The 14,770-nt window shown below is 40.2% G+C and overlaps 1 protein-coding gene across 1 annotated transcript in view; it reads left to right on the forward strand.

Moving 5' to 3' along the window:
• Positions 1–14,770, forward strand: part of IGSF10 (immunoglobulin superfamily member 10) — a 24,248-nt gene continuing 9,478 nt past the window's right edge. Inside the window, exons 1-4 of the mRNA XM_020980851.2 lie at positions 1–194; positions 1,574–1,703; positions 3,916–4,306; positions 9,791–14,131. Of these exons, the coding sequence (XP_020836510.1) occupies positions 1–194; positions 1,574–1,703; positions 3,916–4,306; positions 9,791–14,131 (5,056 nt within the window). The remainder of the gene's footprint in view (positions 195–1,573; positions 1,704–3,915; positions 4,307–9,790; positions 14,132–14,770) is intronic.

Consider the following 14,770-nt stretch of genomic DNA (forward strand, 5'->3'; position numbering starts at 1 on the left):
ATGAAAATAAAAGGCAAAGAACTCCCTCCCTTGCTGGCCTCTCTGGTCAGCGTCTGCCTGGCCACCCTTCCCTATGGCAGTGCCTGCCCCCGCCGCTGTGCCTGTTATGTCCCTACAGAGGTACACTGCACGTTCCGGTACCTCACTGCCATCCCAGATACCATCCCTGCCAATGCAGAACGCATCAACCTGGGGTAGGTGAAACACTCCCTTCTTCTCTTTGTAAGTCTTCGGCCTGAGCTTCCTTGAGCAGGGGAGAATTACGCCTGCTTCATCAGGAGGCCACTAATAAAGGGAATCGCAGCTTTTAAGAAATGGGAAATAAAAACTTACTATTATTTCCTGTCTCGTTGGAAATGGACAGTGCAAGAACTAACCAAAAGTCATTTCAGTAATTTTTAAGAGTTTTTGTTTTCATTCTAACTATTTTTGTGCCTTTTTTCCTCATTCCTGATTGAGGGAGGGGGAAAGGGAAGAGAGGTGGCCAGGCCAAGTCCCTAGGCATTAAAGGAGATACAGAGCAGTACTGGCATAATGGAGAACACACTAGTCTTGAAATCAGAAATCCTGGCTGTTTGATGATATAATACTGCTTATGATTATAGGGAATTACAATCATAGAAATAGTGCTGGAAGAGACTTCAGAATCATCCAGTCCAACCCCCTCATTTTACAAGGAGGCCTGGGGTGGGGGGAGTTTGAATCAGTTGTCCAAGGAAGTAAATTTCCTCCTGAAAATTTAACAAACAGATAAACATTCTGAATTAGTTTCATACTTAGCTGCCACATCTCTCCAATTGGCAACGAGACGTGTTTGCTGGATGAGGTGATTTCTGAGTTCCTTTGGCTTCTTTGTTGTGATGATTGTTTTATGTTGGTGAAATATTTTTAAAGAAATGGTAATCACCCATGTCAATGTCTGTTCCTTTATCCATTTCCCTTTGGGAGGGCATAGAGAGCTTTTTAAAAATAGGTCAACATGGAATGGCTTTAACTGAACACCGTATGATGTGTATGTGTATGTGTCTCTCTAGGTATACACATATTCAAAAGTAAGGGTTAGGATCTTCATAGCAGACTATCAACAATGCCACAGTACATTCATTGTTAATCTGTCTTTCAGAAGGAAAAAGCTCTATCATTGAAACTTAAATGAAAGACCATCTAGAGTTTTGTGATATTGTCCCCCTTTCTGAACATATCGTCCACATTCAATGGCTAATGAATTGTTCAAAACCGTTCATCAAAATGATCTTGAAAATTCAGAGCCCCAGTTACCATTCCAAAGAAAAAACATTTTTTGAATAATTTGGCAAATATTACACATAGAAGACCCACCTTTGTTTGGCAGGCAAAGCTAAAAGCAGTAAAACTCTCCTCGCTGCATTTCACTTTGTCACTTTTGATGCAAATTATATTGATGAATTTTGAATGATTATTCCGTCTTGTTGGATCCAGGGCAAAATTTCTCGGATGTGCTTGCAAAAATTCATGTTCTTTCATTTTCCTTTTTGAGCTTTCTCTGATGGACTATATACAGTACTGGAAACTTATCTTTTTTTTTTTTTAATAGTTACAACAGCTTGATTAAACTGACTGAAACAGACTTTACTGGCCTGCACAAGCTGGAGTTGCTGATGCTGCACAGTAATGAGATTCATGACATCCCAGACAAGACATTTACAGATTTACATGCCTTGCAGGTAAGGAAGAAAAAAGGCAAGCTGTGTGACCCTGGCCAAGTCACTTAACCTTTGTCTGACTTAGTTTTCTCATCTGTAAAATGAGAATAATAATAGCACTTACTTTCCAAGATTGTTGTGAGAATAAAACAAGGTAATATTTTAAAGTGCTTTGCAAACCTTAAAGCATTATGGTAAGTGCTAGCTATTATTAGCTATCATCATCATCATCATTATCCGCGCCATCCCGGATAAGACATTTACAGATTTAAATGCTGTGCAGGTAAGAAAGGGAAAAAAAGGACGCAAAGTTATCCATCCTCATATTCTAGAGATTGTGGGAGACACCAAAGCTGTCACTTGTGGACTGGAGGAAGAGATATGTTGCATTCCTGAGAAAGCAATATACTGACTTTTCCAGTTCTATCTGGAAATTGTAATCCATAACATGAAGTGATATTTCTTGTAGCCTGTGCTAATGAAACTATACTGTATTTTGATTCCTGAACACTGACAAGCATTTAAAACGTAACCTAGAGGCTATTTTGAGTACCATTCACTTGGAATCCTAATGGAATTCAGGGACATTAAAATACAACTAGTACTTCCAGCTACCATGTGACCCTGGGCAAGTCACTTAACCTCTGTTTGCCTTGTCCACTGGAGAAGGAAATGGCAAACTGTTGCAGTGTCTTTGCCAAGAAAATCCCACGGACAATACAGCTAACGGAGTCACAAAGAGTTGAACACAACCTAACAACTGAGCAACAAAAACAAAAACGTGCCTCCAGCCAGGCATTGCTGTGATTAATCAGTATGGCTTTTCTTCATTGCCATTTACTAGACATACCTTGGGGTACTGAGATCTGAAAGGAACCTTAGTGGTCATCGAGATCAACTTCCTCATTTTATATATGAAGAAGCAACTGAGTTTCAGAGTCTTAGTGAATTGCCCAAGGTCATTTGAATAATAATGATAAGAAGTGATATCAAAGGTTTTAAAATTTCCAGAGCACTTTATGTATATGGGGTGTCCCAAAAGTCTTAGTGCAAGTTTAAGCTAGTGAGACTAAATTGCACTAAGACTTTTGGGACACTCCATATTAGTTCATTTGAGCTTCAGCACAACCCTATGATATAGGAACTGAAGATATTATTATCCCCACTGACAAATGAGGAAACTGAGGCTCATGCAACTTGCCCAGGATCACCTAGTTAGTAAATGTCAGAGGCAGGATTTGAACCCAAGATTTCCTGACTAAGCTAAGTGTAGCTCTACTATACTACTGTATACTATACTATACTATACTATACTATACCATTTTGCCTTTCTGACCATCAAGACAGTCTGTGATATTATCATTGGCTAATTCTCAGGCCAAATCAATATGGTAAGAGGGCAATATGGAGTAGTAGTATGGTTGACTTCAAGGTCAGGATGACTTAAGTTCATATCCAGCCTCTCTGATTGTGTGACCTTGGCCAAGTCATTTCCCCAAAAAACTTTCTAAGATTATAAGTTGAAGGTCAGTTGATCTATATTCTTAGAGGGAGGTTCCTCACTGAGAATTCCTTATATCAATGATATCACAGATATGAGCTAAACAAAGAAGCAACCAAATAAATAAATTAAATCAATAATTTTCTGGTCATTTCCAAACCCTACCACCTACACTCAGGCCGTCTTCCTCAACCTTCTCTCACTGGAACCTGGACTCTGCCCCTGGGATTCTGGGCTCTGATAATACTTTCACCTTATTTTGCCCAGAACTCTAATTCCATGTCACTTGTTGTCCATTTTCAAACCATGTGGCCACACTCCCAAGTCTCCTTTATGTCTTTCTTGCTCACTACAAAGTAAGTTGCTTGAAAGTTTATGTGTCTTGCTTGCTTGTTTTTGTATATCCATCACTTAGTATAGTGCCTGGATCATAGAAAGCATTCATTCATTCACTCATTCATTTATTCAACATGGTATAACTAGGTGCCATTTTGGAGCTGCTTTCCACTTTTATCCTTAGAGAATGTTCTATTCTGAGTAATAGTTGAAGGCTGGGGTATTCTATGTGTAGATGAGGGATAAGCACTTTGAAAACATGCTATTCCTTCCATCTCTGGTCCAACATCCATCAACGTCCACAGGCAATCGCATGCTAATGCTTTCTCTCTCATGGAAACAATGGCTTGCTGAGCTAATTGGTTTTTTGTTTTCTTTTTCTCTTTAATTCATGAGGTTTTAAAAATGAGCTACAACAAAGTGAGAAGACTTCACAAAGACACCTTTCATGGCCTTAGGAGCTTGACTCGACTCCACCTGGACCATAACCACCTGGAGTTTATAAACCCAGAGACCTTTTATGGACTCACCTCCCTTCGGCTCGTACACCTGGAAGGAAATCTGCTCACCAAGCTCCATCCCAATACCTTTGTCTCCTTGAGCTATTTCCAGATATTTAAAATATCATTCATAAAGTACATCTATTTGTCAGACAACTTCCTGACCTCCATCCCACAGGAGATGATTCTGTATATGACTGAACTGGAGAGCATTTACTTGCATGGAAACCCTTGGGTATGTGACTGTGAGCTAAATTGGCTTCCAGACTGGATACAGCAGAATCCAGGTAGGAGAGTCAATATTCTCTTTTATTTCTTCATTTTCAGCAGTTAGAGGCAAGTTACTCTGAGGCATTTTATTAGAAAGAGGGGAGAGAGAAAGCCAGAGCAACATGGAAAAAGGACAAAAGTTTATAGCTGGAAGGAAAACCAAGTTAATCAATACAATTATGGAATACTTCTTATAAGATAAGGCCTAGACCAGTGATTTTGTTGGTATAGGGAACTGCCAGATGAGGGAACTCCCTCTTCCTACATTGGTTGGCACCTTCTCTGTAGTTCATAGTCTTAGCTGGATTTCTTAACCGAGTATCTATGAATCTGATTAAAAAAAAGTTTTGGATAACTATTTCAATCTATCTAGTTGGTTTTCTTTTTAGTCCTATGTATTTTGTTTTATGCATTTAAAAATATTCTGAGAAGGGGTCCATAGGCTTCACCAGACTGTGAAATGGGTCTGTGACATAAAAAAATGGTGAAGAATCCTGTCTTATGAAGCTGCCTAGAGCTCATGTCAAACTCAAATAGAAACAGAAACCACTCACCCACACACAAGTATCCCTGTAGCTACATATTGACACAGAAAACCACCCGCTAACATTTTCTACATCCTATTGTATTTTTATTTGTTTCTTTAAATATTTCTTAATTACATTTTAATTTAGTTCAGGCCTCTGGGACAGTATGAATTTGATAGCTTCTGCCTCAGAAAATTGAGTGGTTAATTGATTTTCCCTGGTTCATATTGTCATTATGTGTCTGAGTCCAGACCAGAATCCAGGCTTTCAAACTATCTCTCTTTCCATTATTCCATGTTGCTTCTCTCTCTCTATGACCCTGTGAGCATCACTTGTACCACATTCCCTTTTATATTTTTTACAAAAAGCCATTCAATCAACAATCATCTTACATATTTTTGATTTAACATTCTAACATCAGATTGACCCTAGGAAAAATGAGGTCAATTTTGTTTTAAGCACATTCTCACCTCATAATCAATATTTGCTGCTCCCACCCTTTGCCTTGTTCTCCTATCATCTTCTGCTTTCCTTCAAAAGTCAACAGAACCTATGAAGGGAACCTTCTCTTCTGGGTCTGGAAGACTTGTTAGGAGGCGAGACGGAATAAATAGTAAGGGAAGGGTTCAAGGGGTGGCCCCACTCCAATCCATTCTCCATTCAGCTGCTAAAATGATTTTCCTAAAATGTAAATCTGATCATGTCACTTCCCTGTTCAATAAACTCTGGTGGCTCCTTTTTGCCACCAGGACGCTCCTATTTGGCATTCGAAGCCTTTCATGACCTGGCTCCTTTCTACCTTTCCAATTTCCTTTCACCTTACTCCCCACCATACTCTTTGACACTAGCCACCTGGGTATTCCATGAACAAGACACTCCATCTTTTGGCTCCTGGCATTTCTCTTGCTGTTGCCCATGCCTAGAATTCTCTCCCTCCTTATCCCTGCCTCCCAGCTTCCTTAGCTTCCTTTAGGTCTCAACTGAAATCCTGTCTACTGCAGTAAGCCTTTTCCAATCCCTCTTAATTCTGGTGCCACCCCTCTCTTAATTATTTCCTATTTATGCTATATATAACTTGCTTTGTATAGATTTGTATGCATGTTGTCTTCTCCATTAGATTGTAAGCTTCTCGAGGGCAGAGACCATCTTTTGCTTCTTTTTGTATCCACAGTACTTAATATAGTGCCTGGCTTAATAAATGTTTATTGATTAAACTGACAGTACCTCATACTTGTTTGGCTCTGTGAGGTGAAGGAGAAATAAGAATTAAAAGATAATTCTGAGCATAAAAACCTGGGAGATAAGGGGAGGGTTAGGGGCCACAGACAGAAATAACAAAGTTGGGAGGAGCTGAATTAGGAGGAAAGATAATGAACTTGGTTTTGGAAATATCAGGTTTGAGGTACTGGTGGGACAGCCAAATGAATATATGTTTTAGGTGGTTGGTGATGCTAGTCTAGAATTTAGACTAGAGACCAGAGCTGAAGATGGAGGTTGGGGAATTTTCTGCATAGAAATGTTGGTTGAAGCCATAGGCTTTCCAGTTTCCCCAACTGCATTTAATCTGTTAGTAACTTGCATGTACCTATGCCTACACATGCTGTCCATCCCACAGAGCTTGTCTACTCTGTGCTAGCCCAGGACAAACCCTACCTACCATGCTTCAATTTAACCACCTGTTAAAAAGGCATTTATATCAACAGGATCCCATTCCATTCTCATATGTTTTTTATTTCATTATTTATTTTATTTCTTACTACTTTCTCCCTAATTTTTGTTACCTCCATCTTCATGTGTAGACAGATGTTTCCTATTTTCTAAATCAGCCTACTGAAATCACTATTATATCGGGAATAATATAACTTACTGTATTTCTCTAATCCTGCTTTTATTATTCACCCAGCATGCTATGCTAGACGGCTCAGGTTCCAAACCACACAGCCTTTTATAACCTTAGACAAACACAAAATTTTCAAGTTCATATCGTGGATGGTACCCAGATGACGAGGCAGCCAGAATACAGTTCTATGTAGGTATAATGTGTACTGGTGTGCACAAGTCAGGAGGTCCCCAGCACAGGCAGGACTGGGAGCACACTGGGGCTACTGCATGAAAGCTCACACTTTCCCTTCCCTTTTCCTCCCCCAAAACCTTGTGAAACAGGAAATATAAGCAACGGTGTGCTGATAAATGTTTAACAACCAGCTCTCCTGGGGGGGGGGAATGTGCCCACAACTTTTAAAAGTGTAATTTGCATTATTACCATTTTCTCCATCACTTTCTCAAGGCTAGACAATGAGTAGAGCAATAAATCAAGCCCTAATTTGTAGTGAATGCCGCTTCTGAGGGCATATCCTGAAGTATAAGGATTATTATTCTTATTTTTGTTGTTGAGTCATTTCAGTGGTCTCCAACTCTTGACCCCATTTGGGGTTTTCTTGGCAAAGATACTGGAGTGGCTTGCCATTTCCTTCTCCAGCTCATTTTACAGATGAGGAGACTGAGGCAAACAGGGTGAAGTGACTTGCCCAGGGTCACATAGCTAGTAAATGTCTGAAGCTGGATTTGAATTGAGGACTATGTCCTATGGTGCCACCTAGCTGCCCATTCTTATTTTACTGGCAAGGAAAAAAAGGTTCAGAAAAGAAACTTTCCCTTCCTATTAAAAAAAAGTCCTTTAAAAACCAGGATAATAGCAGCTGACATTTACATGGTGCTTTAAGCACTTTGCAAATATTAACTCATTTTATCATGACCATGGGAGGTAGGTGCTCCTATTTTCAGGAGACTGAGGCAGAGAGAGGTTAAGTAAGTGACGTGTCCTGGCTCACACAGGTAGTAAGTATCTGAAGCTGGATTTGAACTCAGGTCTTCCTGACTCCAGGGCTAAGATTCTATCTACTGTACCATCCTCAGTGGTACAAATTCCAACTGAGTACACATTACAACAACTTCACTTCTTTTCTCATAGAGATGTTGTATGCGTCAAATAGGAGGAAACATGCCCTATACTATGAGTATAATTAGTGTTCTATGAGCTTTTCTTGTCTGCTGAGTTGATAGCAAAGGGAATTACATTTCAAATCTTTGCTGGCTTGTTCTGTGCAAATGAAGCTTCTGTTGCCTTTCCTTCATTAATTCTTAAGATTAGTTTGGAGATGAATATAAAGCCCTTCCCCTCCCCATGTCCACTCCCTGAGACAAAGTTCTAGGACAGCTGCATTGGATGAGGGGATGACATGTCTAGCAATGAAATCACAGGTCAGGCTACTCTAAGGCTAGCTCTTTAGCCACTTAAGACACATTGTGACATATCTTTTTTTTTTTTTTGCTTAAGCAATTGGGTTAAGTGACTTGCCCAGGGTCACACAGCTAGTAGGTGTCAAGTGTCTGAAGTCACATTTGAACTCAGGGGCCCCTAACTCCAAAGCCAGAGCTCTATCCACTGTGCCACCTAGCTGCCCCCACACTGTAACATATCTACATAGTAATAATAATAATAACAGCCAGCATTTACATATCTTATCACCTTACAAATATTATCTCATTTGATCCTCACAACAATCCACATATGGTCCCCATTTTACAGATGAGGAAACTGAGGCTGAGCAAAATTAAAAGAGAACTTGGAGAGAAACATGTGGAAGTTACAAAAAGGGCAAATTTCTGGCATTTGATGCTAGGAAAAAACTTCCTCATAAATATTTATCTTCAAGTAGACTGGACTACCTTCAGGATGCTATCAATTCTTCCCCAGTGAAGGTCTTCAGACAGAAGTTGAGAATGTTAGAGAGACATCTGGTGTGCTGGCTTTGTGTCCACGCACAGGCTGATGTCCATGCCTGGAATGCTCTTCCTCTTCACCTCCACTTGTTAGAATCCTTCACTTCTTTCAAGGCTTAACCTCAAGCTACAATTACCTTTGTGAGGCTTTTCCTCAACTTCTGCATGTCCCCTTACCCCATGTACTACTGCCTCCCATTTCTGATATTATATTGAATTTGTGGAGAACATATTTTGTATCTCCTTAAATGTGCACATGTTGTCCACCTTCACTAAAATGTAAGTTCCTTGAGGGCAAGGACTGCTTTGTTTTTTTCTTTGTACTTCCAGCACATACTACAGTTCCTGGAACATAGTAGGTACATAATAAATGCTTGTTGATTGATTTTCAGACTGAGGGGATTCTTTTATAGATCCAAGTTGAACCAAATAACCACTGAGGTCTCTTTCAATTACGAAAGTTTATAATTCTATGAATGGTCAAATCTTGGCACCCAAAGGTCCCAATGAGTGACACTGGGCAACACAGCATAGTGTGGAAAAAACATCACCACTGGATTTTGGATTCAGAAAACCTAGGTTGGAATCATAATGTTCATTAACTCAGAATTAGAAGGGACCTTACAGGTAATTTAGTCCAATCCCTTAGTTTTGTAGATAAAATTCAGAGGTTATGTGACTTGTCCAAGGTCACACACTAATAAGTGGTATAGCTGAGATTTGAAGCCCAGACCCCTTATTCTAAACCCAATACTCTTTCTAAAGTACCATACCGCTTGTCTCTACTACTAACTACCTGCATAAACTGGGGAAATTTTATATCTCTGAGGCTCAACTTCCTCATTTCAAAAATGAAAGTGACAAATCAAATTACTTTTAAGGTCACTTTCAGAATAAAATCCTTAGTACCCCAGTACAGACATAACACATTAACTTAAATTCACCCGAAGGTAAACAATAGATTCACCTTCAAAATGTAATTATCTTGTAGTATATTGTGACACAGAGCTATGCACAAAGTTGGGACTTTATATATGCTTGTTAAATTGAACTGATGTAGATAAAGAAGTTATTGTATAATGTAAATATATTATTATCTATAATATGGTTCTAGAAGTTATTATTTAGAGCAATTCCTAGATATAGAAGTTATTATTAGAAAATGGCTTAATTATGATATTTCCCCCCCAGGTACAGTAAAATGCAAAAGAGACAGAAGTTCCTCCACTCTTCTGCAATGTCCACTATGCACAAATCCTAAGAAATCCAAAGGCAAACGCTTAGCTGAGATCTCAGCTGAAGCCTTGGCTTGTGTTAAGCCAACCATTGATTTTGCCTTGAAGATGAAGAACCTCACTCTACCAGAAGAGGGGGACTCCATATCTCTCTTGTCCAACGACTTTGTGGCACCCCTTGGTTTGATAACTATGAACTTGACAGACCAGTCTGGGAATGAAGCTAATTTGGCTTGCAATATTCAGAAGCCTTCTAAGACATTACCTGTTTCTTTTGCCAAAGGGAGTGGCTATGTCACACTGAATACATCATTTTCCACCTTCCTTGTATGTAATATAGATCACCATCACATCCAACCACTGTGGCGAATTCTAGCCATGTATAGTGATTCTCCACTGAGGCTAGAAAGAACACTTTCCTTTACCCAAACACCTCAACTCACTCAGACATACAGACAGATTACTGCAAGGAATGAAGATATTTTCACTGATATAAAAGCAGAACTAAGAGCCGATCCATCGTGGCTGATGCAGGACCAGATATCGCTACAACTAGATAGGACTGTGACCACCCTCAGCACTCTGCACGTTCGGTACTTGGTGGATGCCCATGTCACTGTGCCACATGAAAAAGAAGGGAAAATCAAGCTCAAGTGGGCTATGATTTCCAGAGATAATACTACTAAGTTGGAGCGTACTGTTTTAGTGGGTGGGACCATGGAACTGGACTGCCCAGCCCAAGGGGATCCCAGTCCTCACCTAGAGTGGGTCCTTGCAGATGGCAGCAAAGTGAGAGCCCCTTATATTAGTGAGGATGGGAGAATCCTAGTAAATAAAGCTGGAAAGCTAGAACTGCAAACAGCTGATGGCTTTGACACAGGGCTCTACCACTGCATCAGCACCAATTACGATGATGCAGATATCCTCACATATAGGGTTACAGTGGTGGATCCAAATGTGGGATCTCATCATGTAAATGGGGCTTCACATGTGAGTTCTTTTGGAGAGACACTTGACCTCCCGTGTCGGTCCACTGGGATCCCAGATGCCTCTGTCAGTTGGGTTCTCCCTGGAAACATTGTACTTCACCACTCCACAGGAAACAAGCAAATTCTCAGTGATGGCACACTGAGAATACTGAAGGTCACTGAAGGAGACAGTGGTTATTTTCGATGTGTAGCGGCTAATCCATATGGTGTTGATTTCTTGATTTTCCTAGTATCAGTAGACGTGAAAGGGAACAATCTTGAATATGAAGATGGAGAAGCTGATGGTTCTGGGAAAGAGGAACTTAAGGCTACTCCCACAAACCTCAGGGAAGCATCAGTGGTACAAAACACAGTGCCTCCAGAGGCTGATATGGCAAAACAGGACATTTTAAATCCAAGTAAAAGGCAGAATTACAGTGAGCTGATGTATCGCCGCCACGGAGATCCAATAAACAGACGTTTTAGGGAACATAGGAGACAATTTCCTCCTTCTGCTCGAAGACTTGACCCAAGACAATGGGCAGCATTTTTGGAAAAAGCTAAAAAACCAGCCACACCAGAAAAAGTAGGGAGTGCCATAACCACACTCCCTACCCGAGTCACTGCACTCTCAAAATTCCCTGGAGATGGAGAAGAATCATCTGGTGTCTTGCCCCCAGATGAGGAGTTCATGCTTTTGACAACAAGAGCTCTGGAGACATCAGCAAGTCCAGTGACTACAGATTCCATAACACCACCAGGCAGCTCTGAAACCAGTATTACTCCTGGCAAGGAAGCCTTGCCAATAGTCAGTCCACAGACTTCACAACCTGAAAGGCCTGAAAAGCTCATGTCAAATACAAATGTAAATCCATCCACATCTGTTTCAACACACTTTATCCTAAGCACATCAAGTAATATGCAAGGCGTCACCACTCAACAGTTACCTACCACCTCTTCTCTGATGTCTGTTCCAATCAAAAGCTTGAGAAATGAGCAGCCTTTATGGGAAAGAAATGAACGCTCAAAAAGCATGCCTACAACCTTAGGAGATGACATTACCAGAGATAGCAACGTCAATATATCTGGGAACCCTCGTGGAAAAGATCATGTATTTAGGGACTCTGTTGATCAAATTTTTCATCACCACCTATCTCTAATAACAGAGAATGAGCCAAATAATGATCATTTTTATTCCCATGCTACTCAAAAAACTCTTACCTCTAAGTTTCCCATAGACTCAACAATGATGATGCAAAATCAAGTTTGGGCCATCAGTGATGTAACTACTACTACCCCACTAATAAGACATTATGGGAGACGGAGGAAAATTTGGGGCAGGAGGAGAATTATTAGCCCAGGTAGAATCCCAAACATGAGAGGGCACAGATACCCCTTTTTGAGACCAAGATTCAAGGTCCTACCTGAAGAAAGGACACCATTGCTTCCAAAAGAACTTGATATGGAATGCCCAACATGTACACTTGGAATGATGCTCACCACAGCTCCTTCTCATTTGCTTCTTCCAAGTGCTGAACATGCCACCCTCCCCAAAATGGAGTCTGCAAAAGTGGCATCAGTGCCTACTACTCCATACCCAAACTCAGCATCTGAACTTGAAGAGGTAGATAAGCCTTATGTAGAATTAGAGAAAACAACCCCTATAATGAGATATTTCAGTGCAGAAAGCACACATGTAATGCCAAAGAATGAATTGGTGGCCCTTGCCACTATGCCCCTGGATACAGAAAAAAGCTTTTCAATGAACATTAGTCATTTGTTTAGCACTATCCTCAGTACCACTGTGACTAAGAAAGGTACATCCAATCCCACTCCTCATTCAAGTGTTATCTCCATGTCCTCTACTCCTAGTATGAGAACTTTTACAAGAGCTTTTAGAAGAAAAATTCCTTGGCACCAAATTTTTGTGAACAACTATGTCCAAAGAGAAATGCCTAAGAATCTCAATCAATCCAGTCTGCAAACAAACATAGTCACAGTTCCTCCTAAAATGTCCCCAGTCATCCCCACTGATGGAAATTCTTTCCACTTCACAACTCTCTCATCAAAGGAGATCCAAATCCCAGCCATAACTCAGAAATTCACTCCTAAGGATAGCATTCCTGAAGGAGCCAGCCCTGAGAATGTCCTGACAATGACAGATGTTCCAACTTTGCTTTTTTACCCTAATACTGCAAGTATCAAAAGCTTACCTAATACAGATGGTTTTACGTCAATACGTTCTCCCCCTCCCATCTACCCATCTGACACTGTCATCAGAAGTCAAACAGCCAGACCTGGAAGATGGAAAGGGCAAAGACAAAGGCAACCACAGAAAAATATTATGACCGCACAGGGCATTACTGAGTTTGAGAATTCTGTTACTACTTCATCAGGAACCACAGCCCCTCCTAATGTAATGATAGTTCAACCTTTAGTTAGTCCCAGCATCTTTACTATGACCCCATCTCCTTCAGAGGGCACGAAAGGAATTCCAACTTCAAATAGCCTTAATCCACTAACTTTTAATGCTACGGACATAAATGAAGAGGTAGCTAAAATAGGTACTCAGACATTAGCAAAGACAGCTGATACTAATATGACCTTACCCAGTAAAGTACTGCAAAATACTCTTGCTAGCAAAACACCATTCCTGAGAATTAGTAATAGCACAGAAGTACCCAAAGCTACCTCCATTCCTTTCTCCAGAAGTGAAGTAACTGACCAAGTGCCAATCACACTCTTTGGGATGATGGCTCATAATGAGCCAAAGCCACAGGAAACCCCAAGTCTCCATATTGACCAGAACATGTCTGGGTCTGAGACTGAAGCACCTTCTGGATCATATCCCCAAACAGAGTCCTCTTTTAGAACAACACCCTTTATCTATGCTGATCTATATTCCATGCCAGTACTGCCACTAACAACAGTTGAACCGCAAAGCTCCAAGGATAAGATTACTCCTCTCTGGGCAGAAAACCTATTTTGGCATCAATCATATCCAGAAATTGCTGACAGAGGCAAAATACCGGTAGCAAACATGTTGACCACAGTAAAATTCCCAGAGAGCATCACTCAACGTACTCCAAAGTGGGGTGGTCAGAAAGAGAACGTAATCAAAAGTAGCCTGGATCAGACAGCAGTTCAAGAAACAACTACTGCCAGGCCCCTAATCTTCGCTTCTCTGTCTAGAAATAGATTTGAAAAGCCAAGGATAGTTGGAGGCAAAGCAGCTAGTTTTACAGTGCTGGCTAACTCAGATGCCTTCATTCCCTGTGAAGCCACTGGTAATCCTTCCCCCACTATTCACTGGACCAGAGTCTCACCAGGTACTTTGTTCTGTGTTTATTTTCAAGTATTTTATTGAGGCTTTAAAAACCTTTACACCACACTTATTTCTGAATATCCTTCCCAGAATTCCTCCTGGTAACAAAATCATAGTTCATCCACACTAATCACCAGGATCTTTTAAATTGCCTTGCTTTATTTAGTGTAATTTAGCCACAAAACCAAAAAACACCTGCTTCATTTTTATAGCTGTCATTAATGTTTTAAAGTTTGAAAAACTGTGTATATAAAGCCAGCTCCCTTGAGTAGATAACATCAATATCCTATTCTTATATCTACCTTCATGTGCTCAAAATCACACATTTATACACATTTGACATGAGTAAATTAAAGAAAAATACCTGTGAAAAACTGTAGAAACAAAGTTAGAATGAGATTCATTAAAGTAAAGAGACGCATTAGTTGTGCCGAAAATTTTAACTAAAAACAATTATGGTCAATTATAATGGGAAAATCTATGCAATTCTTTGACTAATCTATAGCTATGTAACTTAAATTTCACTTAAAATACATTTATTCAGAGCATCTTGACTGAAAGTCACCTTTCCTTCTGTCACTTTAAGAGAAACTGAACTTCCCTTAAAAAAATTTCTCCTTTCTTTACACAAAGCACAGCCTAT

The sequence above is a fragment of the Phascolarctos cinereus genome, unplaced genomic scaffold (assembly GCF_003287225.1).
Source record: "Phascolarctos cinereus isolate Bilbo 61053 unplaced genomic scaffold, phaCin_HiC Scaffold_7;HRSCAF=346, whole genome shotgun sequence".
Lineage (NCBI taxonomy): Eukaryota > Metazoa > Chordata > Mammalia > Diprotodontia > Phascolarctidae > Phascolarctos > Phascolarctos cinereus.